The sequence below is a fragment of the Crocodylus siamensis genome, chromosome 3 (genome assembly GCF_052110815.1).
Source record: "Crocodylus siamensis isolate JL-2025a chromosome 3, ASM5211081v1, whole genome shotgun sequence".
Lineage (NCBI taxonomy): Eukaryota > Metazoa > Chordata > Crocodylia > Crocodylidae > Crocodylus > Crocodylus siamensis.
In genome coordinates this window covers 238,104,376-238,129,014 of record NC_143397.1, presented here as the reverse complement: position 1 = coordinate 238,129,014, position 24,639 = coordinate 238,104,376, and the positions used below count along the sequence as shown (strand labels likewise).

General features: G+C 44.5%; 1 protein-coding gene across 7 annotated transcripts in view; it reads right to left on the bottom strand.

The window, feature by feature from the left end:
- The window catches only part of DEPTOR (DEP domain containing MTOR interacting protein), a 126,048-nt gene that overhangs the window by 43,701 nt on the left and 57,708 nt on the right, over window positions 1-24,639 (bottom strand). For 5 of the 7 annotated variants that reach the window (XM_090040556.1, XM_090040560.1, XM_090040559.1 and 2 more), the window contains 4 exons: window positions 10,506-10,691; window positions 9,692-9,826; window positions 5,031-5,101; window positions 4,217-4,321 (listed from right to left, as the gene is read on the bottom strand). In XM_090040556.1, the coding sequence (XP_089896682.1) occupies window positions 4,217-4,321; window positions 5,031-5,101; window positions 9,692-9,826; window positions 10,506-10,691 (497 nt within the window). The remainder of the gene's footprint in view (window positions 1-4,216; window positions 4,322-5,030; window positions 5,102-9,691; window positions 9,827-10,505; window positions 10,692-24,639) is intronic. The other 2 variants (XM_090040557.1, XM_090040558.1) reach the window with 2 other exon arrangements.

Sequence of the window (24,639 nt, the reverse complement as noted above, 5' to 3'; positions counted from 1 at the left end):
GCTGAGGGCTTGTGCACGGCTGGGGTGTAGGGGAAGTGGAGCCCCAAGAACACCTGCTAGGGGTACTGCATGGTCTGCAAGGAGCTATGAGAAGGAGCCCCACCACTGAAGGGAAAGATCAAGTCATGGCAAGAGAGTATTGGGACCTCCTTCAGGGTGAATGTGACCCAACGTCAAGGCCACAGGAACACACCCTGCAGCTGGAACCGGGTGCATGCTCCAAAGTGGCAGGAGAATGCCTACATGAGACCAAGCGGGTGTACCAGCAATCAACTGATTGGTGGCATCATACAGCAGAAACACATACCACAAATTCAACTTAAGGTGCCATACACACTAGGCCTGTGCAGATGGCTGTGATCCAATCCGGAGCTCTAGATGGGTTTCTGCCTCGATCTAGCCGAAGCTTCGGAGCTGCCTCAGAGATCCAGCCATAGGGTATAATGGGGAATCAATGAAATATCTATAACTTTGTTGCTTTTTGTCCAATTTTGATTAAACTTGCAGGGATGGTAGCCTCTTCTGAGATCATGAAACCTGCCAAGTTTCAAGAAGATTGGTGCAGGGCTTTGGGGGGAACTGTACCCCAAATACTTGAAACCCAAACTCATGTCACAGCTGTGTGTTACACCACAGGGAGGTCAAAACTACAAGGCTGGTAGCTCTTACTGAGGCCACAAAGCCTGCCATGTTTCAAGGAGATCGGTGCAGGGGTTTGAGGAGAACTGCACCTCAAGCTGTGGACAAGCAAAACTGGTGCCATAGGTGACACTGCGTGTGTTAAGGCGTAGCGGGGTGACAGCTGCAGGGGTGGTAGCCCCTGCTGTGACACCTGCCAGCTGTGGAGATCAGTGTGGGGGGGTTCTGGGGCCCTTCACCCCTAGCTGCTGACAGACAAAACTTGTGCCAAGACTGTCTGTCTTGGGGCAGTTGATTGTCTGTATTGATTCTTTCCTCTCCTTAGCTTGGTTTTGTAGGTGCTAATTGATGCTCGTTAAGTCGTTATGTAGTAGCTAGGTCCTGTGTATTGAGCTGGTCCCTGGTCCCTGAGTGAATCATGATTGATTGATTGGTAACTGGGAACACAGCAGCTTAGGAGCCAGGCCTGCAGCAGCGTCTCCCCTCCCCACCCCAAGACAGACACAGTCAGTCCCACAGCACCAATGGCATGAGTTTTGCTTGTCCGCAGCTTGAGGGGAAGTTCCCCCCCAAATCCCTGCACCAATCTTCTTGAAAGTGGGCAGGCTTTGTGGCCTCAGTAAGAGCTACCAGCCCTGCAGTTTTGAACCCCCCTGTATTGTAACACATAGACGTGACAGGAGTTTTGCTTTCAAGAACTTGGGGTGCTGTTCCCCCACAAACCGCTGTACCGATCTTCTTAAAACTTGTCAGGCTTCATCCTAAGCCTTGCACATCCCTAATACACACCAACCCAAAAGATATTCTATATTTTATTATATGGAACATCTTTGTGTTTATTTTGCCATTTAGGGCACCATAAATTCACTGAATATATGGCATGTTGCCATATACGGTGTGATTAACATCTTAATCAGGCCATAAATGTAACATCTGCCAGAGCCCTATGCAACCACACTACAGTGACTTCTTGCAAGTGGATCAAGAAAACAGATGGAAGATTGAGAAGTGGGGTAGGTGTCCCAAAAAAAAAAAAATGATCTGTGGAGTCTCCATTGCAGGGGATGCAGCCTGAAATAGAAAGACTTAACATCCCAGGGTTAGTCTGTAGAGCTACTACCTCAAACAACCAATTGATAAACCAACCACTCTTTACCTGTAAACTCAGCAATTTAAGAGCTGAAGCCACTTAAATTATAAATGTAAAAACCCACAATTGCTTTTAACCAAGTTACATATTACAGAAGAACCACATTACTGCCAATTGCCAACATTTGGAAAGAATAAAATCTGTTATGAATCACTGGAGTAAATGCCTAGTTTCTTAACTCAAAACATGAACATGAATATAAATAGTAAGTTTGATGTTCTGTATATAAAATTTATTTATAGTCTAGGCAGGAGTAGCATTCTGAGAAAACACACTTAAAGCATCATGATCATTTTCAAGTCTTACCTACATTCTTCATAATAGTGGGTGTCTGATTCTGAAGTGACAGAAATTAAAAGATTTAATTTACTTTTCCCCAGTTATGCTGCTTCTGATTCAGCTTGAACATTGCAAGTAAATGGTGGTCAGTTTCCTCTCCTAGTTCTAAAGCAGGGGTGGGAAAAATACAGCCTGCAGGCTGGATCTGACCTGTCATTCTATATGGCCAGCAGGGCCCCTAAAAAATTTAGAAAATTAATATTTATCTACTCCTGCCTGCCTGTCAAAGATGACAGGAGCTAGGGTCAGTAGGACCCAGGGGGAGCTGGCAGGAGCCAGCAACAAGGCCAGGCAAGCCTCACCCCAACCCCAGCCCCCTCCTGCACCCACCTCCCAGCCAGAAGCCTCTGCCTGCCCCAGCTTTCACTGATTCCCTGCACGTCTGCTTCAGTACCATGTGGTCCTGGGCTGCATCTCCAGACCACAGGAGTGCAATGCTGTGCCAGCACTCTGGAGCCAGGAGCAGGAGAGTGTGTGTGTGTGTGTGTGGAGGGAGGGTTGTGTGGGGGGGTAGTGAGGGAGACACAGTGTGTGTGTGTGTAGTGAGGGGGGGGGAGAGAGTGTGTGTGTGTGTGTGTTCATAGGGCGAGTCCCACAGGCACACCCTGCCATACTTGCAGACCCACATCCCCTCACACACCCCAACCACACTCCCCCATACACATCTCCCCACAAACCCCATACCTACCCACACCCCACATATCCACCCACACCTATCCCCCGCACAAACCCCCCACATACCCACACCCTCCCCACATACCCACACACCCACAGTTCCACACAAGCCTATACCCAGGACTGTCCCTGGGGGGTGTGAATTGGGGTGACTACCCTGGTCCCCATGCTTGGGGGGGCCCCATGGAGCCCGGCGGAGTGGCTGTGACCCCTCCTGCAGGGTCCACCTAGTGTGCTGGTGACTCCACCACTGGCTTCACGTGGTGCAGCGAACAGGGGGTGGGACACCTGTCAGGTGGTTGGGCTACTCATACGGCCCTTGACAGCTTGCCAAACTTGCTAAGTGGCCCTCCACCTGAAATAATTGCCTGCCCCTGTTCTAAAGCATACTAGCACAATACAGTTCTGAGTTTCTGACAATGACAGAGAATGATTGCATTCCTCTTTGTAGCCAGGGCCTGTTCCAAAGAAGTCATTTGAAAGATTTCTATGAGCTGTGGATCATTTCTACGGAGACTTCACACAGAAATTGATTTAAAAAGTCATTGGTGAAAACATTTCAGTTCACAGTAAACTCTAAAATCAATGCAATGTGTGATTTTAGAGTTTGTTTCTCCGCAAACTGTCTTGAACCTAAATTACTTTTATCTAACCAAAAAAGTTGCTGAAGCAACTCTAAATAAAAGGAAGCAGATCTGATCCACCATCTGACATGGCCCATTACTGGTGGACAAGTAGCATGATGATTGTAAGATAGCCAAATAAATGACAAAGTGGAAGGGAGTTTGGAAACTAAACACAGCTGGAAGGTATGAAAGGCTTATTAGGAGACAGAGCGAGATCAAGTGACTTGCACAAAGGAAACACAGAGGAGCTCTTAAGGTTAAAGAACCTTTAAGACAGAAGGCAGAAAAAACAAGGGGTGATGTTTTGGAAGAAAAGGAGAATGAAGGCAGAGAGTGCCAGCTGTTTAGTAAACGGGAAAATATCTGACCCCAAACAAGCAAAAGCTTGGTATGTCATAAATAGGGACCTACCTAATTGCAGTTTTATGGATTTCACAAAATCCATGAAAACCACCCCCAAGAAAATAAGTGTTTATTAAGTCTTCCTCTTTTGGGTGGAGGGGAAGTGCTGGCTGGCAGGACAGCATGATGGGGACAGCAGTCAAAACAGTGGCTGCTCCCTGGTCCCTTCTCCCCCCTGGGGCCTCTCTGCCAATTAGCGCTGAGGGGTAGGACAACCACAAAATGCCTGTGAAATGGGCTCTTCATGCTAGGACAAAGCTGCAGAAACAGCTTTGTCTCCCTGCGAGTTAATTAGATCCCCAGTCATAAAGGAAGGTGTAAACTGGCCATGAAGTATCACCAGGGGATGCAGACAGCACTGGGCAACTGGCTAGTGAAAAGTTACCTTCATTCCTGCTGCAGCTGCAGGGCCACTGGGATCCACAGCTTGAATATGGCATGGCTTGCTCCCACGCACGACAAAACCCCACCCAACAGCATCTCCTACAATCTTGCGAAGAAAAAATTGGAAACAAGTGTGAATCCTCAAACAGTTCCCTGCAACTCAAGGGTAAAATGGTCAAAGATACTATTTCAGCATCTTTTAGACTCTAGCTCACAAGAAATGAAGCTCTGTGGATATAGATATTTTACAGTACCCTTTATATAAGCTATTGAAATTATTATGGAGAAAGGCACCAACTGAATGATTCCATTTGTTTCTGATATATTTTTTCATGTTACACCAGAGACATTGAACTGCAGCCCATAAAAAACTGTGCTTCCAATTAACACGTCCCAAACTGTAAAGGCTTTTTTCTCTTAAGAAGTCTGACTCACAGTTTTAGTGTGATAGTAGTCTAGCAGGGATATGAAATTCACATTAAAAACTAATTCTGGATGAGTAAACACAATATATCTGAACTTATACTTTTAAGTTTTATAGACAAGAACAAAGTTCAGGAGGGTTTTCGTAACACAGATATAGCTAGATTTGTGCCAGTTCATGTGTTAGGCTGGCATGAAGATGGTGTAAACAAAGTTGAGAAGCAGACTGCAAATATATCAAACTAATGTTAATGCTATCGTATAGTAGAGGTTTGGGAAATTTGAGTAGGGTCTAATAATACTGCCAGAAAATGTTTGCTTGAACTATTACCCCAAATCTTACACAACTTGCATAACATGCAGCAGATAAAAGTTATGTACTGGAAACCTACTGTAAAAGTTTTTCTTACGTAAGGGGCTCCAGGCATCAAGAGCTCTTCAGCAGCCACTGGTCTCTTTAATACTGTGAAATACATAAAGGAATCCTCAAAAATGTGGTTTCCAAAGAAACTAAATTAAATAATTATTCTTCAAGACCAGTCTTACTTCATTAATACAGCTTACGGGGTTGTTTTCAGCTTAAACTGATAAGAAGCTGTAAATGTTCATTAAAAATCCCACTACAGTATACCCCTGATTATGTGAAGGATTCCAGGGACATCCGCACCCATTGGATAACCACAGCTTTGGAGAGCTGGGTCACCTATGTACCTGGTGTTGACGTCTGAAATGAGAGTCCACTGAACATGAGTGTGAGCTTTGAAACTGGCTAAGACTCTGCCCTAAGTTAAGTGTGCCCACAGTAAACAGCACCTGTCCTGTCTCCTCCGCAGCGACACTCTCTTTCAAGGGTAAAACTGAAGGTTCAGTTGTTTCATTTGTATGGAATTAGAAGTCTGCAATGGCAGAAGTGAGTCAAGATAACAAATGCCAAGAAACCTGAGGGATAACAAGGAAGGACTATATAAAAGTTAATGTGTTATGTGATTGATAACTCCTCCCAATCTTAGGAGCAATTCAGTCCAAGTTTAAGGTCTAGAGAACCTAACTGTTGATCAGATGTTTTCCTCCAGGCTCTATGTGGGGCTTTGGTAGGAACGCATTTCCCCCTCCTTTTGTATAATAATGGGAAAGGTGGAATATGGAATATGTATTACTGTATGTAGGATCAAGATGTGTAAGTGTTATATCAGTGCTCCAGACATCGTGCCTTACTGTTTACTTCTGGAATTACATAGCTATGCCATCTCCCCACTGGCACAGGGAGTACTGACAGCACTTGGACACCATGGTAAAAAGCATTCTGCCTCCAAGGAGAGGTCTGGCTGGGACTCTACATTTAAGCAAACACACACACACACTTATATATATCCAGTGCCAACAGGGCTCAGAGTCGTGTGTGTGTGTGTGTGTGTGTGTGTGTCTCCGGACTTGGTCTGGTTTTTGGATCCTGTCTCTGATTGAAAATGGGGATGGTAGGTCCTCCACTCCATACTCTTGCCTAGGTCTATGTGTTAAAGGTCTTGGTATGATGGTCACAGGACTCTGTACAAGCAACTAATCAGGCACCTGATTAGACCTCTTACACGTACACCGTTATTCAGAGGATCAATGGTTGCCTGCTGCTTCTGAGGAAATCTAGTTTTCTTACATCATGAAGCAAGCAAGAATTTTTTAAGGTGGAACTTCCTATAACATAGCCATGAGTGTTTGAAGAGAAAAGACTTCTGGCATATGGACTCATACAGATTTCTTCTTCATACACTTAATGACAAATTTATCTCCCGAGTTAAACTTTGCAAGACCTCCAGATGCATCTTAAATAATCAGTCTCTCCTCCTGAGATCCAAGCCAGATCAGCTTCACCCTTTTCATCATCAACTGTTACTTTTGTGCTATCAGATCTCTTCCAAGGAAGTTTAGCATATTCCATTGCCTAGTGTCATTTATACAGTCATACAAACCATCTACAAGGGAATCCTTCACGTTGCTCCTCTAGGCAGTATCTTGCCTTTAAGAAAGATTTCTTTCTCCCCCTAATTGACCGAACAAGGCCCCAATATTGCTTTAAGTCTTCATTTTTCATGAATGTTACTGTAGCAAAAATATGTGGATGTTTGTTGTAGGCTCTGTCTGCTGGGTATGTCTCTACCTCATTCCAGCCAGGGATGAGCTCAAGCACACTCCACTCATCTGCTTCTATGTGCCAAACCCAGAAATGTGGTGGTGAAGCCACTCTAGGGATATTCCCTTGCAGCCACTATCAACACCTCTGTCCCTGTTGTATCTGAGAGTGGTTGTGGGGGGATATGCCTGGAGTGGCTTCACCACATCATTTCTAAATTTCGTGCATACAGACAGGAGTGAGTGAGTGGCGTCTGCTCAGGAATATCCTTCCCTGATCATTCTGATTCTGTTACTAAGAAACAATTTCTAAAAATTCACAACAGTTCAGCAAAGGGTTAAGATAATGTCTTCTGTAACTTCTGCTTCATAACCAATAATACTCCTATTTAAGGTAAAGGAATATGGAAGAATCCATTGGATCCCAGCACCCAGGTACAATTGACACTGGTTGGCAGGAGCACCTTGCTGCAACACCTGCTTACCTATATTTTCCCTGGGAACATTCTCCATGCCCTGTATTTACTCCCTGTAAGAATAACGATTGTTTAGGAGCAGCACAGCACCAAGGCACTGAGAGAAATCTAACAGGGTGTATTTGTTTCAGCTCAAAAATAAGTCAGCAAAGTTTGTTCAGGGTGGAATTTCACCTTAAGGGAGGATTCACGTTAAACACACTTTAGGTGAGGGTGGTGTCAATCTATTCTTCTTATTCTTCTTCCAAATGTGTTGTAATCAGCTATATTAAGATAAGCTTGTTCTCACTACTCAAGTGCTAACATGACAGATATTTCCAGAGCCATTAAAGAATGGAAATAGTGGGCATACCTAAGATAACACAAAACATTTAGTGACACAAAAAATGCTGTTCTGCTTGCTGCAGTAACATTTCTAGTACAATGAAGCAAAAAGTTCACCATTTAAATTGTCATAAAAAGTTCTGGAGAGAACATCTGATAGGTGTCCTACGAAATACTGCCTTGTGGCAAGCTACAAAACAGGGCATATGCACAGGGTGCATCTACACTTGCACTTTACTGAGGAATTGACTAATTAGCTCTGCAGTAAAGTGTCACAGTCCACATGTGGGATGATATTAAGGTGCAGCAAATTAATGAACACTGCTGTAAGACAGTACCCTCTGATGCCTGTTGCCACCCCCTGGAGCCCAGGGCTGACCCTCTGTGCCCCCTGTCAGCCCAGGGCTGCTCTACCCCAGCTCAAACTGCTGCTGGCCTGGTTGTACTTGTAGATGCTGCACCCAGGAGCAGTTGGCTCTGGCTCAAACAGCTCTGGAGTTTATTGTGTTGCATTAATTGAACATGTAGATGTACCTACAGGCAGCAAGATGGGGATGAGTGCTGTGGATCAGTTCACTTTCAGTATATGATAATGTCCAGTGACACCAGCAGTAGGAAATTACAGCTTCTAATCATGTCACCAAACAGAGCCCACCAATTTCTTGTAGTTTAGGATTCCAAACAAAAGCCAAAGAGTGGAAGGCCATTGCTTTAATAACCAAGGGACAACAAAAATCCAATTAATTCACTGCAGATGCATAACTAGTAAGTTTTATGCCTTAAGTAAAACCCTGGTTCTGGCAGGGGGAAAGGGAAGGAAGTGGGGGGACGCTGAGTACCATAGAAGTGTGTGTATGCTGAGGGCTTGCCTCTAGTTATTGTTGCTGCTGCTACAGCAATGGTTCAAGGCTGCTGCATGGACTCCCTGGAGGGCATGGTTCTGGACCCCCTTCCAAGTCAGTGCCCAGATCAGGTAACCTGTTTGATCATTCCTAGTTATACTGCTATTACCTTTCCTCATAAATAAAGCTACTCTGCACAATGAAGTGGGTATTCACCCTCCTTGGTTCATGATCTAAATAGCAGTCTGACTCTACAAGCCCTCCATGTGTTACTTTAAGTGCAAACAGTTCTACTGAATGATGTTCTTGTGTAATGAATGAGTCTTTTTCTAGCCTGGCCCAATACTATGCCCCAGGAAATGGCCATTCTAGAGCAGGGAAAGCCTTTTGTGGGCCAGGTGCAAAGATTGAATTTTTCACCAAATGAATAATAATCTCTTAAGCAAGATCCTTTCACATTTATCTTTACCTGGCCATGTCCACTACTAACTACAGAACGTACAGGCCACATGTCTATAAAAGTCTGGTGGGGGGAAAAGGTACTTAGGAAAGTATATGATTCTGCTTTGATATTTAAGACTCCCTCTGAGGCAACTAAAGAAGTTGAAACAATACATTTATATTTCCTAAGCTACTTTTTCTTTTCATAAAAATACAGAGGCAATCAACTGTAACTGTGAGTGAATGAATAGATGACCTTTTGTATGTGGTGAGGCATTGAGAATCATTTCAAAAAGAAAATAATTTTGAGTACCAACAGCCTTTACCTTCTTACCAGAACTTGTGAAACTTACACAAATGTAATGGCAAAAATTGTTCCCAACATCCACCGAGTCATACTTCCTTCCTATCATGTGTCTGTTTTCTGAGCTAGGTTATCAAGTGGTCACCAAGGACTAAAATCTCCTTTGATTTACAGCAGAGCATTGCCACTTACAAATAAAAGAAGCTGAATTTGATTTTACATTTGGCAATGGAGCTGGCAATCTGGATATCTGACTGGATATATTTCTAAAAGATATATGTACTTTAGTTCAAACAGAGGTTGTCCCTAGATGCAGAGAAGATATGGGTGAGAATCTCTGGTTTGTGTTACATGAGATATCATATTAGGCTACTGTAACAGTTCCTTCTGGCCTTAAAATGTGTGAGTCTATATACATTTTTAACACATGCCTCCGCAGATAAGCTCAGATGCAGCATTAAGAAGAATCACACATTTGCCCCTCATTCTTATTATGAGAGCTGCATGATAATACACATCAATGCAAGAAAGCTTGCACTCACCAGATTTAGGATTGCATAATACTGGGGGACTGCTGCTGAGGGTAGGGCTACTGCTGAAGTATCCGCTACTGCCACAGCTGCTCATGCTGCTCCTTCTCACTGCTGACACAATCTTTATCTCCTTGGTGGGACTCACTGTACCAAGCAGGCAGAAGACACAGAGGAAGGGAATTAGTCGTGATTCTTTGAGTATACTCCCCCTGTTTTGTTTGAAGTAATGTCAATAGAAGATGCTTTCCTTTATGATACAGTAATCAGACTATAATATTGCAAACAGCATCTACTTAGAACAGTTGCTAATACACTGCAGAAATTTTGTAACAAAAGTGCTTTCTCTAACTGGACTGTCTGCAGTGCTTCCATCCCTGTGGTTTCTAGGTGCTTGTTCAGTTTAAGGAAATGCATATTTTGATATGACTATTTTTCTCCTATGTCCCCCTTTTTCCCTCCTGTTTTCTTTCTGGCTCTTGCTATATGAGGAAATAATTTTCTCTTTCAAACCACAATGTCTATTTGGGAGGTTTTCTGGATCTTTTTTATCACAATATTTTTAAAGAAAACTTTACGCTTTGGCATATAGAAAAGTGCAAACCTAAAATCCTTTATTTATAAATAGTGAAGAACACTAGAGATAAATGAGGATCTGACAGTCTAACTGGGCACATGTCCCTTTTTATGGATAGTATAAAATACTTATTCATAGATGACAGGGTGAGCACCTTGCTTCAGACAAACCTGCCCAGCATGGAAGTGAAAGGAGCACCACACCTTTCCAGAGCAGACTTCAAGACAGTGGAATAACTCAAGGAGTCACCTGAAAGAAAACTAGTGTGTTTTTTGTTGTCGTGGTTCTGCTTCCGCAGGCAAAACGGGCTGTCATGGCTGTCTGGCATCAAGCGGGATTTGTCAGTGAGCAGCTCCATCAGCCTCCTTCGCCGGCGGAAATTCATTCTGAACTGGTAGAGCAGGTTGCTATCCATAAAATGGTGCTTGTTGAACACTGAGGAGAAAGGAAAAAGGAGCAAGTGAAGGCTTCATATTTGGCAGAAAATGGAATAAGGAGCTAATACCTGTCCCTGGGGTTCCTGTGCATATATGTATATGTCCTGCTTTGTGAGAGCAGCACCTTAGTTTCTGTTGGCTCACTGCTTGTGAGAAAAACATATTAAAGTATGGGAAGGGGCTGGTTCCTCTCAGTCAGAGACTGACATTTCTGGTCCAGATTCCACTTCTGAACACCAGGTTCTTAGAGAGAAGCAGCAGGGACACAGTCTGTCCACACAAGGGAATTGCTTCAGTGAGAAGGGAATTCTTGACTTCCAGGACTTGTAGACCCCCTCCCTGCCCCAGCTGGCCTAAGGGGTAAACATGTAGAAGGGCCATGAAGGAGCAGAGATTACCTATACCAATCCCTCACTGGCACAGAGTCGAATGAGGACATATTGGGCATGTCTACATGTGCTATTAATGAGCTGTAAGCTTACTGCACAGTAAAATACTATGCAGTAAGCTTTCCCAGGCAGGGCATCTATGTGCACCAGTTGGGAGCAAATTTGCTCCCAAGAAGAACAGTTTAGTTCAGGGCTACTCCAGACCTGCTGTGTCACTATACAGCAGCCAGGGGGAGCTCCAGGCTCCTATGGGTGCCATCCTCAGACTGGCAGGGAGCACTGGAGTCAGGCCCTGGTCTCTGAGCGGTTGGGGGAAGCTGTCCCACATCCAGGGCAGATGCCTCCCTGCCCCATGACCCAACAGCAAACCAGGGCATGGGGCTGGGTAAACGTCCTCTCCCCCAGATGCTGCTTCCCGGTCCCATGCCCTGATCAGAAGCTGCCAAGAGGAAGGGACAGTTTCCCTGCCCCCTGCTGTCTGGGCCGACCAGAATAAATTTGCTCCCAGTCTACATGTGCACTGCATAGTCACTGCATAGTTAATCTGCTACCTGGATTTACAGATAGTAGGCAACCACACAGTAGATTCATCTACTGTGTAGTAAATCCTGTGCACATGTAGACAGTGATGCTTTACTGCATAATGGATTAGTCTATTGCGCAGTAAAGCATCTCACACAAACACACCCAGTGAAGAGCAACCCACAGTTACTCTAAGATGTTGTAAGGCTGGTGCCAACTCTGAGAAGTCAGGGGCTTAACTGGGTAATACTTTTTCTACCTTACATGTCTACTGAACAGAATGAGGGGTGCAGCAAAGAATCTAGATCTATATCCTTCATTATGTTTTACTCACTTCAGATGCTGTCCCAGACACTTCCTGCCTTGTAGCTCCATTCCTGTTCCTCCTCTTAGGCATTTTGTTCTCCCAGCTAATAATTAAGGCTATGCCCATATGCTCAGCTGCTTTGGCTGGACTGCTGTTGTGTAGCTATGGCCATGTAGTACTTGGGATGGGCTAATAAGACCAATGACTAACATTTTCAGATAGCTCTGGTGCTAGTTAGCTAGCTGGCAAACTAATGCAGATGTGGAAACTGTGCTTCTGATTTAGGAGGTAGCCCCTCTGAAGTAGCGCAGCATGCTTGAGTGTGCCACTGATGAGTGCAATAAGTTTATTCATAGTTTCTAGGGTCAGAAGGGACCTGAGCAGATCATCGAGTCCGACCCCCTGCCATGGCAGGAAAGAGTACTGGGGTCAAACGACCCCAGCAAGGTGTTCATCTAGCCTCCTCTTTAAAAACCCCCAGGGTAGGAGCCTGCACCACTTCTCTTGGAAGTTGGTTCCGGATCCTAGCTGCCCTGACCGTGAAGTAGCGCCTCCTGATATCCAGGCTAAATCTACCCTCCGCCAGCTTGTGACCGTTATTCCTGGTCACTCCTGGTGGTGCTCGGGGGAACAGTGACTCCCCCAATGCCTGCTGATCCCCTCTGACTAGTTTATAACAGGCTACTAGATCACCCCTCAGCCTTCTCTTATGGAGGCTGAACAGGTTCAGGTCCCGTAGCCTCTCCTCATAGGACCTGCCCTGCTGTCCCCTGATCATGCGAGTGGCCCCCCTCTGGATCCTCTCCATGCTGTCCACATCCCTCTTGAAGTGTGGCGCCCAGAACTGGATGCAGTAGTCCAGCTGCAGCCTGACCAGTGCCTCATAGAGGGGGAGGATCACCTCCTTGAACCTGCTCGAGATGCATCTGTGGATGCATGACAAGGTACGGTTGGCCTTCCTGACTGCCTCCCCACACTGCCGGCCCATGTTAATCTTGGAGTCAGTGATGACTCCAAGATCCTTTTCACCTCTGTCCTGACAAGAAGGGAGTTCCCCAACCTGTAGGTATGGTGCCGGTTGTTCCTCCCCAGGTGCATCACTTTGCACTTGTCTGTGTTGAATCCCATCCTATTCTCATCCACCCACCCTTGTAACCTGTCTAGGTCCGATTGTAGTCTGTTGCTTCCTTCTAGCATGCCCACATCCCCCCACATCTTAGTGTCATCAGCAAATTTGAACAGGGTGCTTTTTACCCCTCATCCAAGTTGCTGATGAAGATGTTGAACAGTGCGGGCCCGAGGACCGAGCCCTGGGGGACCCCACTGCCCACGTCCTTCCAGGTTGAGAAAGACCCATCCACCACCACCCTCTGGGTGTGGCCCTCCAGCCAGTTGGCGACCCATTTGACTGTGTGGGTGTTGATACCGCAGTCCCCCAGTTTCTTGATGAGAATGGGGTGAGAGACAGTGTCGAAAGCCTTCCGGAAGTCCAGGAAGACTATGTCCACTGCTACCCCTGCATCTAATGATTTGGTGATCTGATCGTAAAAGGCCACCAGGTTGGTCTGACAGGACCTGCCACTGATGAACCCGTGTCGGTTGCCCTTAAGTATGCAGTCTCCAGCTGGCCCCTCGTGGATGTGTGCCAGAATAATTTTCTCAAACAGCTTGCCTAGGATCGAGGTAAGACTAACTGGCCTATAGTTTCCCGGGTCCTCCTTCTTCCCCTTTTTGAAGATGGAGACCACACTGGCCCTCTTCCAGTCCTCTGGCACCACACCAGAGCACAACGAGTGCTCATAAAGCCGTGCCAGGGGTCCTGCAATGACCTCGGCCAATTCCTTTAGAACTCTAGGGTGGAGATCATCCAGACCAGCTGACTTGAATACGTCCAGTCCTTCCAGAAGTTCCCTAACTAGTTCCCCACTAACCCTTGGCCCAGGTGTGTGAGGTGTATAGACACACCCTCAAATCCTCCATTCCCCACTCCTGGGGCAATTTCATAGGGCAGATATATTTCCTGCCCACCTGCCAATCCTGAAGACTAATGTACTGTTGTTTTTTTACGCATAGCCAAAAATTATTGCTATCTTATTACTACAGACATCTTAATACAAATGTGTGCTGATAGCGAAAGCCAATCCCAGGTCCAAGAACTGCCAAGAGAAGAACTTGGAAAGTAGCCACTGACTGCAGCACAATCAAAATGTCTGTAGCTGCACCTTCAGTAATAACCATGTGGCACGTCTTAAGAGCTATAGACTTAAAAATGCAGCATTGAGAATAAGTATCACTGCCAGGTCCCAGAAGTACTCGGTCTCATCTGGGGCCCAATTATACTGGAATCAGCTGGAATCCTGCCATCGTTAGGACTGCATGATTGGGTCCTAGATACCTGCACTGGGTGGGTTGTCTGCATTAGGCCTGGGGGATTGCGCCCTGAGAGCTTATATTCATACAGATCTTTTAATCATTTCCTACAGCAATAACTTCTGTGAATTGATCTTTTGCATCCAGAAGCTTGATTCAGGGTTTATCTAGTTTGCAAATTATATTTTCTCTGTCATGCTGAATCTCTAGTCCTACAAAAATTGGGCTCTATCTTACCCATATAAACATGCACACACAAATCCATCCTCAATTTCTAGAGCAGTGGTCAGCAACCTTTTTTGACTGCAGGCTGGAATGACTCAGCTTGGGTCAGAGGTCAGCAGGTGGGCAGGTAGGTGGGCAGGTACTAGGATGGGCTGCAACACAGAGATAGTACCTTGCACCACTGTTTCTTCTCCTGCATGCACAGGAGAAGCCCCCAGTGCTAAAGCCTCACCTCTGTGGGCCAGATCCAATAGCTCCATGGGCCATTAAGTGGCCGACTCCTGTTCTAGAGTGCTCTGATTCTGTCAGACTCTGAAGTCCTGCCATTCATCTCCATGTAGTACCTACTACATGATAACCCAAGAAGCAACAATTTACATGCCATTTGTTGTTTGTAAGCTGGAGAGAAAACCTCAGTGAGAAAAAAAAAGCCCAGTCACATTCAGCAAGGTCTTTTTTTTTTTCCAGAGAGGATATTAAAGACAATGACATTATTTAGCATTACTAGAGCAGCAACAGACAAACTCACCAGCTGTGCCTCAAGTCTGCTCTACAATCAACTGCCTGAATGTTCCCTCTCTGCCACAGAAAGAAATACGGCTCTGGGATGCACTGACAACATGGCTCAAATGGAGCTGCCTCTTACATTAGAGGTAGGATCAACCCTCACCTTCTCCCACCTTCTTCCCTTGGCAATCAAATTCACAGGAGTCATATACAGGCTGTTTGATTTCTATAGCACTTCTTTATTTCTACAGCACTTTCTACATCTACACACAGCTGGAAAGAGACCAACAACTCCTGGAATGAGAATCAGTAGGAACAGCATTGCACACCCAAATAGGAAGAAGGAACAAGAGGGCTGCAGGGAACGGTATAATGCATGTACTTAACAATATCATGCACTCTTCTCCAAAACCCTGCAGGGTGTTTTGCTGAAGTGCTCTATCAGGAGCTCTGCAACACTGCAAAATCTCCTCTTTTACAAAAAGCTAATACCACTTTTCACAAATCATGCATGTCATGCCAATCAGCCAAGATGGGACATTTCAAGTGCAGACTAATGAACCCTGCCACTTATTTTTTTGACTGCCTTATGCATTCCACATTGACACAAGTTTTAGAAGCCAGTGACAGCCAGTGACTGTGCTTGAGATCCATTTCAATGCTGAAGCTGTTGATTCTTCAAACCAGGTGTGCCTTCCAGCAGTCAAATGCCTTCATTAAAACTGAACAGTTTTTAAATTAAGATTACAGAGGATTTTCTGTATTGTAGCAACACATTTCCTGGTTTTGAGATTTTAAATACAGCACTGGTCATGATGTACAGTGCTGCTGATCTCATCATTTGGGATACATACAGATTTTGATGCTAAAATAAAGGTTAGTAATTATGCCTACTTAAAAATGAGGAAATGAAGGTTTGAAGTCCTGTCTGCAGATGCAAACAAGACATGCTAACAGAACTGAGAGCAAAATCTAGGCGTTTCCAGCTCCCAGTCTCTTCTTCAGACTACCCAAGCTTATGGTCAAAGTATTCTGGTTGTGCAATCCTGTCATCTAAGAATAACACAACACAGACTCAGGAAAAAAATTTTGTGATATTGCTGAAGTCTATTGACATTAAGAGGGATGTGCTGTATTTATATAACTTGGGAATGGAATTTTTATTCCAAGCCATAGAGAAATCTACTGCCTTGGAAGTGTAGATTCTAATAACCAAATATTTAATATATGCGTATATTTAGAAAAATGATTATGGATCAATTAAGATGTTGCTACAACTGTATACAGTTTTCTTTTGTAAGTAAATCTTATCTTGTTATCTTGTTTGCTTCTAGTGCAAGTGTTTTGACATTCTTTAAAGACTCCTTGGATCATTCGAAAAAAGCACTTTTACTGCAGACATCACAAAGCAGTTTGAAACTGTGGAGTGACTACTGCCCATGAAAACTATACAACATAATTTGCTTATGCTAAGATATCTGTGCCTGTTTTAGAATAATACAGTTTGTTTTGACTAATACATGTGAAATAGAGGTCTTCAACCAAATGGGAAAATGGAAGTAGAGTTGTCAGGGATGGGTTTCATTCCTAATGTATGTGCATATCTGAAAAGAACAAGTTCAAAACAATTTGGTAAACATGCAGCTACTTTTTCATCAGTAGTTGCTGCAAAAACACAAATAAAGAATCTGTCATCGAGAAATTCTCCTACTCTCAAGAATTCAGAGTACAGCGTTCTGAGTGCTTATCTATCACCAAATACTTCTCAATTTCTGGTCCCATAGTTCACATTAAAGTTGCTCATACTCAGCTCTGAATCCCAGGAGGAGCAAACACTCAGCTATGTGATATCATACAACTTACATGAACTCCTTACCAAAAATGAGTAATAATTTAAATTTAAGGAGATTGAAAAAATCTAGGTTTTATGAAGGAAGGACAGTTCAAAAGTTTCATATGACGATTCATCAAATCTAGGCTCCTCTTTTGTGTTGATCCCACTAAATAAAATCTTTTAAAATAATTATTATTGTGAAACCCTCACTGTTTCCTGCTGTAGATAAAGCAGCACAATGGGTTTTCATCTGAGTCATCTATCTTTTTCAGATTTTCACCCTAAGGTGGACAAAGTGTCTGTGGCTGGGCTCTTTGACTTGAGAAAGGTACCTGGAATGTTGGAGCAGAAACGGTTTTCAGCGCAAACATAATGAAGGAGAAAAATGAAGTGTTATTTTTTTAACAAATTTTCAAATGTAATGGCTGAGTTTTGAAGCTTATAGGTTCAAATTAGCTAAAAAAAATTGAAAATTAGCTACAAAGTGAGTGTCATGGGTTGTTTTTGCCCACTTACAGAACGAAGTGCTTTGTTAGGCATGGGTACCTCAACTCAGTTAAACAGTCAGCTTGCTGACTAGTCATTTATTTTGCTGAAATCGGTAGCGAGAATATGGGAGGGGAAAATCCTGGAGGCCTTGCAAAGTGCTCAGAAGGTTGCCTAGGCTTCCTTAGATGTAACTCACTTTTGAACCTAACTTAGATATACCTGTTATATAAAACTAAGGAAACTAAGGAAGTCTGTACCAAAGACAGAAAAGAAATGTGTAGTAAATGGGTACTTACAAAGCTATTCAAATTTTTAATAGAGCATACACTGTAAAATAAGTTACCACCTGAAATATCTATCTATACTATATACACCAATAGGACTAAAACTGTCTGTCTCTTCTCTCATGCATGCAGTAGCTTCAGTGGAGTTTTCAGAGCTTTCATTCAGTTTAAAGCCAAAAGTGCTCATTACATCATCTTCTCTGACTTACTGTATATCACAGGCCATTCGGTTCCACCCAAATATCCTTGTTTGGAGCACAATGACTTTGGTTAGAGTAAATTAGTTCAGTCCTTGAGAGACTATATCGTTGCATGCCGTGAGCATGAGGAAAGAACAGGAGACATCAATGTGGCATGAAGATCTAAAGCCCATGAAATGGCAAGGAAGCATATGGGTGAGATGTGTCTTGATAGTCTACAAATGATGTGTCTTGATAGTCTACAAATCATCTATACCCCATATGAAAGAGGGAGGCCAACAAAATAAAAACAAAACACTCAAGATCTCCACCACTCTAGCTGGGGGAAAATTCCTCAGTGATTTCAAACTGGCAATTGGTATGTCCCTGAGCATTTGAAGAAACCAGGACGGCCAGGAATCCAAGCGGGGCTTTCTGTGCTGGTTGAGAACACTCGTCCACCTTGGCCACAGCTAGTGTTAGACAGTTTCTGATGCTTCAAAGGATGGGGGAAGACTCTTGAATATATGAGGCCAGTTTTACATCACAGAAAAAAACATTTCTTTCTGACCATCAGGAACCACCTGCTGAAGCCCTGAAGCATGAAAACTGGGTAACGTGATTATTTGAAGTGCAAGTGTCCAGAGCATATTGAGCCACGCAGCAATCGCATAGCCTAGAACACAGATTCCCAAACTGGTACGCGCACCCCTGCAGGAACACAAGACATCTTTGTGGGGTATGTGGGAGGATTCGTGTAATGGCAGATTTAATTTTCATTGTAATAACTGGCATTGAAGTTAAAATATAAAACAAATGCTGGTAGAGGTGTGCAGGTAGCTGGCAAATCTGGAATGGAGTATGCAATAAGAAAAAGTCTGGGAACCTCTGGCCTAGAAGGAACAGCGGGGCTAAATGCCTTCACAGATCCCAAGGCAGAAGAGACCATTTTGATGACACATTCTGGCCATAGAATCTCTCCTAGAATTTGGATTAAAGAATATCTTTAGGAACCAATAAATTTTAAAAACTCAAATCAATGCTGAGTCCACCACTTCCCCCTACAAACTAGTCAATCATTTATTTTACCCTCCCTGCCATACTCCTGGATCTTACGTCAATACTAAATTTGTCCAACTTCAGCGTCTAGCCACTTAATCTTGTCAGACTCTTGCCAGCAAAGTTAAAAGAAGAAAGCCCACTGCAAGGTACCAGTATTTTCTATGAGTAAGTAACTAATAAGTTGAAGCATCCTTAACATCAATATTATGTAACTTTTCAGTGCTTGGATTATTTTTGTCCTTCCTTTGAACTTTCTCCAGAATTTCAAAGTTTGGATACAATACTCTAATGTGGTATTACTAGGATTGTGTACAGAGGCAAGATCACTTCCTTACTTTCGCTTACTTTTCCTCTTTTCATACATTCAAGAATTATGCTGGCACATTTTGCTCAATAGTAGGCTGAAAGCTGTGGTGGTTTCTGCAAATACCACTAAGTCCTCTTCTGAGTCACAGCTTCCCAAGACAGTCTCTGCTCCCATACATGTCGCCTGAAGTCTTAGTCCTCAGACATATTGCACTGAAACACATTTTGTTGAATTTGACAATTTAGCTTGGTGAAAAATATTACTAAAGAGAACTTATCCTCCTCTTTATCTAGCACCACACCAGTCTCTGTGTTGCCTGCAAACTTTACCAGCCAAGATTTGGTATTACTGCTACTCCTCCTTTACATTGGTATGAGAGAGAGGAGTATTAGACCTTTTAACTTTGGCACTTCCATACTTCAGAGTATTTATTATTACAACTTAAAAGTTTTTTGTGCAGCTTTGTATAAATCATGCGTCAAGTATATAAAAATACAAATTGGTATTTCCTGTATAACTTTGCCTACAGTTTTGAATACTTACTTAAGGGTCAAACGATTTCAATTTTTTTTAGGGAGAGGGAAGCACAGGACAGGTAAATATTAACTAGCTTCACATTACATAGAACTGAAGAGGATTTTGCAAAATATGAATATGAAAAAACAGGATATTTTCATGACCAGCTTCTTTACTTCACCAGGAATTAAGCTCTGATATCCCATGTACATCTCGTGTGAAGTTATTAATGCTTTCTATCATTTGAAAGCTTATAGTTCCCACTGAGCCAGAATTACTGATACACTCTAGCTGCTTTGTACTTCTCCAGCAACATGAAGTAGTGATAAACCCAGTTGACATAGCTAGTCAAACTGGATTTAGTTGTTTTGTGCCACGGGAACAGTGCAAAGGAACCCAAGGGTCATGGGAAACCGACTGAGGTGTGCTCAAGACAACAGCCAGTTTTGGAATGGTGCTGGGGGGAAATAAGAATGGCAAAATATTAGCAAATACTTATAAGAGCTGATGTCTCGCGTCTTCCACAGTTAGAAACAAGTGCTTTATTTCACTCTAAACACGAAAACCCTTCATGTAACTGAGTGCATGGCCCACGGATGGGAGGTTAAAAGCTCCGAGGAAAGGGAGTTGGGGGAGAAGGCAGCACAGAGCTGAAATAGCCCTCTCCAGGTGTGAGGAAGGACCACCGGTTTGAGTTAACCCTTTGTTGCTTGTTTGTGTGTCTGCATTGTTATAGATGTTGGTTTTCTTGTGGGGACAACTTTGCGCCAGGGAAAGTAAAGAGCTCAGTGACAACCTGCTACACAGAGCATAGCATGCATTTCTAGTTCTTCTCATATGAGATGCAGGGCTGACTTCTCCATTACATTAATCCAGTTTTACATAACCATAAGTAACATGGCATTGAACTGGCCTAAAATTGCCATAGGGGTCACTGGACTTTAACCACCACTCATTCCTCAGAGTAGAAATTACTTCTGGCAGTAGTCCAGGATTTAATACAGTAAGTCTTAAAACTCAGACCTCAGTCTAATGTTTTGATCTTGAAGCATCACAACATTGCTCTGAAGAAACTTTAAACAGTTCAGTAGGATAAACAGAAAAGAAATAAAGGATGAAGAATGCACATCCCACCTGGAGGCCTCATGGACTAGACTGGCCTTTTATAGGAAGAAGAGCAGGGAAGAAGCCAGGTGTGTGTAAAGGGATATAATCCATGGTGTTTCTCCCCCTCCCCGCTCACTTGCAATAGTTTTAGATTGATTCCGCAAATCCTTCTGACTCTCCATCTTTGCACAAACCTCCTGGAAGAATTAGTTTACGAAGTGGAAAATAAGGCAACATTATAAAATAACAGTCTATGAAATGCCCTCTGTGACTTGCACACAGTTTTCCTAGGCTCTCCCCTTCCCACAGGCCTTTTGCCAGTTCAGTTTCTGTGTTTCAGAGGTAGGAAGCACAGTTAGGGCCTAATTATTGAAAATGTGGGTAGGCTTTTGCTTGTGCACTGTTAAGGGAAGCCTGTACACTGAATCAAATACATTGAGCTATTACTATCAGGCTTTCATCATATAAGCCTATTCAGCTTTAATATACTAAATTCTCCCTTGCATAATGTATCCATTAGGACATTACAACATCCATTTCTCCTTCCTCTTCTCCTCCTGCTTCCCACAAATGCAAACACTGCAAGATGAGAATAAATGGCACTTTATTTTTCACTGGACAGTGCTTTTCCCATGTCTCTCAAAGACTTCCTGTTTTTCTACAATGAATTTGGCATCTGCAAATGTGTTTTAATAATGGTACCTATTCAGATTAGTTTACTATTACACATCGATGAATTGCACCTGTTTGGAGTGCTCTCAAATGAAGGAAGGGTGACTTCATTTGCCCAGATGTTCAATAGGTGAAGAACCAATTATTGGTCCTATATAAACATGACAGTTTTATTTTCACCTTTATGAATTTATACACATTATATAAATGACATCTGTGTATGGTTGTCTGTACAAGCATGGCATTATTTTCACATTTTTATTACAAAGATTTAATTTTAAATATGCACCATATATGATTTCAAACTGTTTTAAGTTTCCGATGACCTTCTTATATAAAAGTCACACAGGTACTCAGATCATGTAAATCAACACGGGGCCTGCATTAGCGAGGTCAACCGGCACTTATGCAGTTGGTGCCACCAGGCAGGCCTTGGGTTCCTAGATAATGACCCATGCTTTCGGGCGGGGGACTTGCTGGGGTGGGATGGGCTTCACCTCTCTCCTAAAGGGAAGCATGTCTTCTCTTCCAGGTTGGCTGATCTCGTATGGTGAGCTTTAAACTAGCATCGCAGGGGCAGGGGGCCGCAGGAAGACGAGGAGACACCACCCGAACTGGGCAGTTAGCATTAGGGGCTATAGGCTTTACAGGAGGGATAGAGAAAGAAGGAAAGGCGGGCATGTGGCGCTCTATGTCAAGGAGCAATACACATCCTCTGCCAGCAGGATGGGATCAGAGGAGGGGCAAGCTGAAGTGCTCTGGGTCAAGATACAAGGGGGAGAGGGATCTAACAGTGGGGCCTCCTACAGACCCCCAACCAAGGGGAGGAGCTGGACCGGGAATTTTTGGGCCAGCTTGCAGAGGCACTTAAGGCAAGGGATGCAGTTGTCATGGGTGATTTAAATTATCCGGACATCTGCTGGGAGGAACAGTCAGCCAGGTCGGACCGTTCCAGGAGGTTACTGGCTGAGATACAGGACCTCTACTTAATTCAGGAGGTGCTCAGTCCCACCAGAGGAAATGCCCTGTTGGACCTGGTCCTGGCCACAGGCGATGACCTGGTAAGGGGCCTCCAGGTCCTTGACCACCTGGGTGATAGCGATCATCGCTTGCTGGAATTCACCATCCAGAGCAGGGTGTCAAGGGCCTGCAGCAAGGTGGTAGCCCTAGACTTCAAGAGGGCCAACTTCAAGAGGAGATTAGTGGGAGAGGCGCTGGGGTTCCCGAGAGCAGGGGAACTCAGTGCCCAAGATGAAGGAAACGATACTCAGGGCCCAAGGGGTGACCATCCCAACAAGAAGCAAGGGGGGCAGGAGTGCCCGAAAGCTCCCCTGGCTCACCAAAGGTGTACGGGAATGCCTGATTGCCAAAAAGGCAGCGTACAACCAGTGGAAGGGGGGTGCTGTCTCCAAAGAGGAGTATACCTCCTCTGCTCAGGCCTATAGGAGGGCTGTCAGGAAAGCTAAGGTGGACATAGAGCTAGAACTAGCATCCAAAATCAAAGATAATAAAAAGTCCTTTTTCAAATATATAGGGAGGATGAAGAAAGCACCGGGAAATGTGGGGCCCCTGCAAGATACTCTGGGCAATCTGGTGGTTGCGCCAGAGGAGAAAGCAGACCTCTTTAACCAATTCTTCACCTCCATTTTCTTGGGCAGGGACCGGGACTTCCCCACTGTGATGCAAGACAGACTTGAGGGGAACGCCTCCAGACCTCAGGCTGGGGAGGACCAGGTTAGAGAGCTTCTGGAGGGGCTGGACGTATTCAAATCAGCGGGTCCAGATGCTGTCCACCCCAGTGTGTTGAGGGAGCTAGCAGGGGTTATTGCAAGGCCCTTGGCATGGCTTTATGAGCGCTCGTGGTGCTTGGGCCAGGTGCCAGATGTTGGAAGATAGCCAGCGTGGCCCCCATTTTTAAAAAAGGGAGGAGGGAGGACCCGGGCAACTATAGGCCCGTCAGTCTTACCTCTATCCTTGGGAAACTCTTTGAGAAGATCATCAAGGAGCACATCTGTGATGGGCCGGCCTCGGGGATGATGCTCAAGGGCAACCAGCACGGTTTCATTAGGGGCAGGACATGTCAGACCAACCTGATTGCCTTTTATGATCAGGTCACAAAAGCATTGGATGCAGGTGTCACTGTGGATGTAGTCTTTCTGGACTTCAGCAAGGCCTTTGACACCATCTCCCACCCCATCCTCATTAAAAAATTGGGTGACTATGGCATTGATGCCTACACAGACAGATGGACTGCAGATTGGTTGAAGGGTCATACTCAGAGGGTGGTGGTGGACGGGTCATATTCGACCTGGGGAGAAGTGGACAGCAGAGTCCCCCAGGGCTCGGTCCTTGGGCCTGCACTGTTCAATCTCTTTATCAGTGATTTGGACGATGGGGTGAAAAGCACCCTGTTTAAATTTGCTGATGATACCAAAATTTGGGGTGAGGTGAGCATGCTAGTAGGGAGGGAAAAACTGCAGCAAGACTTGGATAGGTTACAGGGCTGGGCTAGCAAAAACAGGATGTGTTTCAATACTGGCAAGTGCAGGGTGCTGCACTTGGGCAGTAGTAACCAGCAGCACACTTATAAGATGGAAAACTCCCTTCTTGAGAGCACAGAGGCAGAAAGGGATCTTGGAGTCATTATTAACTCCAAGATGAACATGGTCTGACAATGCAAGGTGATGGTTGGCAGGGCTAACTGGACCTTGTCATGCATCCACAGATGCATCTCTAGCAGGGCCAAGGAGGTGATCCTCCCCGTCTATGCAATACTGGTCAGGCTGCAGCTGGAGTACTGTGTCCAGTTCTGTGCGCCCCATTTCAGAAGAGATGTGGACAACATGGAGAGGGTCCAGAGGAGGGCCAGCCGCATGATCCAGGGACAACAGGGCAGACCCTACAATGAGAGACTGTGGGACCTGAACCTGTTCAGCCTTCGCAAGAGAAGGCTGAGGGGGGACCTGGTGACCATCTATAAACTCACTAGCGGGACCAGAAGGGTTTGGGAGAGACCTTGTTTCCCCTTGTGCCCCCTGGCATAACAAGTAATAATGGCCACAAGTTGTTGGAGAGTAGGTTTAGATTAGACATCCACAAGAACTACTTCACAGTTAGGGCGGCTAGGATCTGGAACCAACTTCCAAGGGAAGTGGTGCTGGCTCCTACTCTGGGGG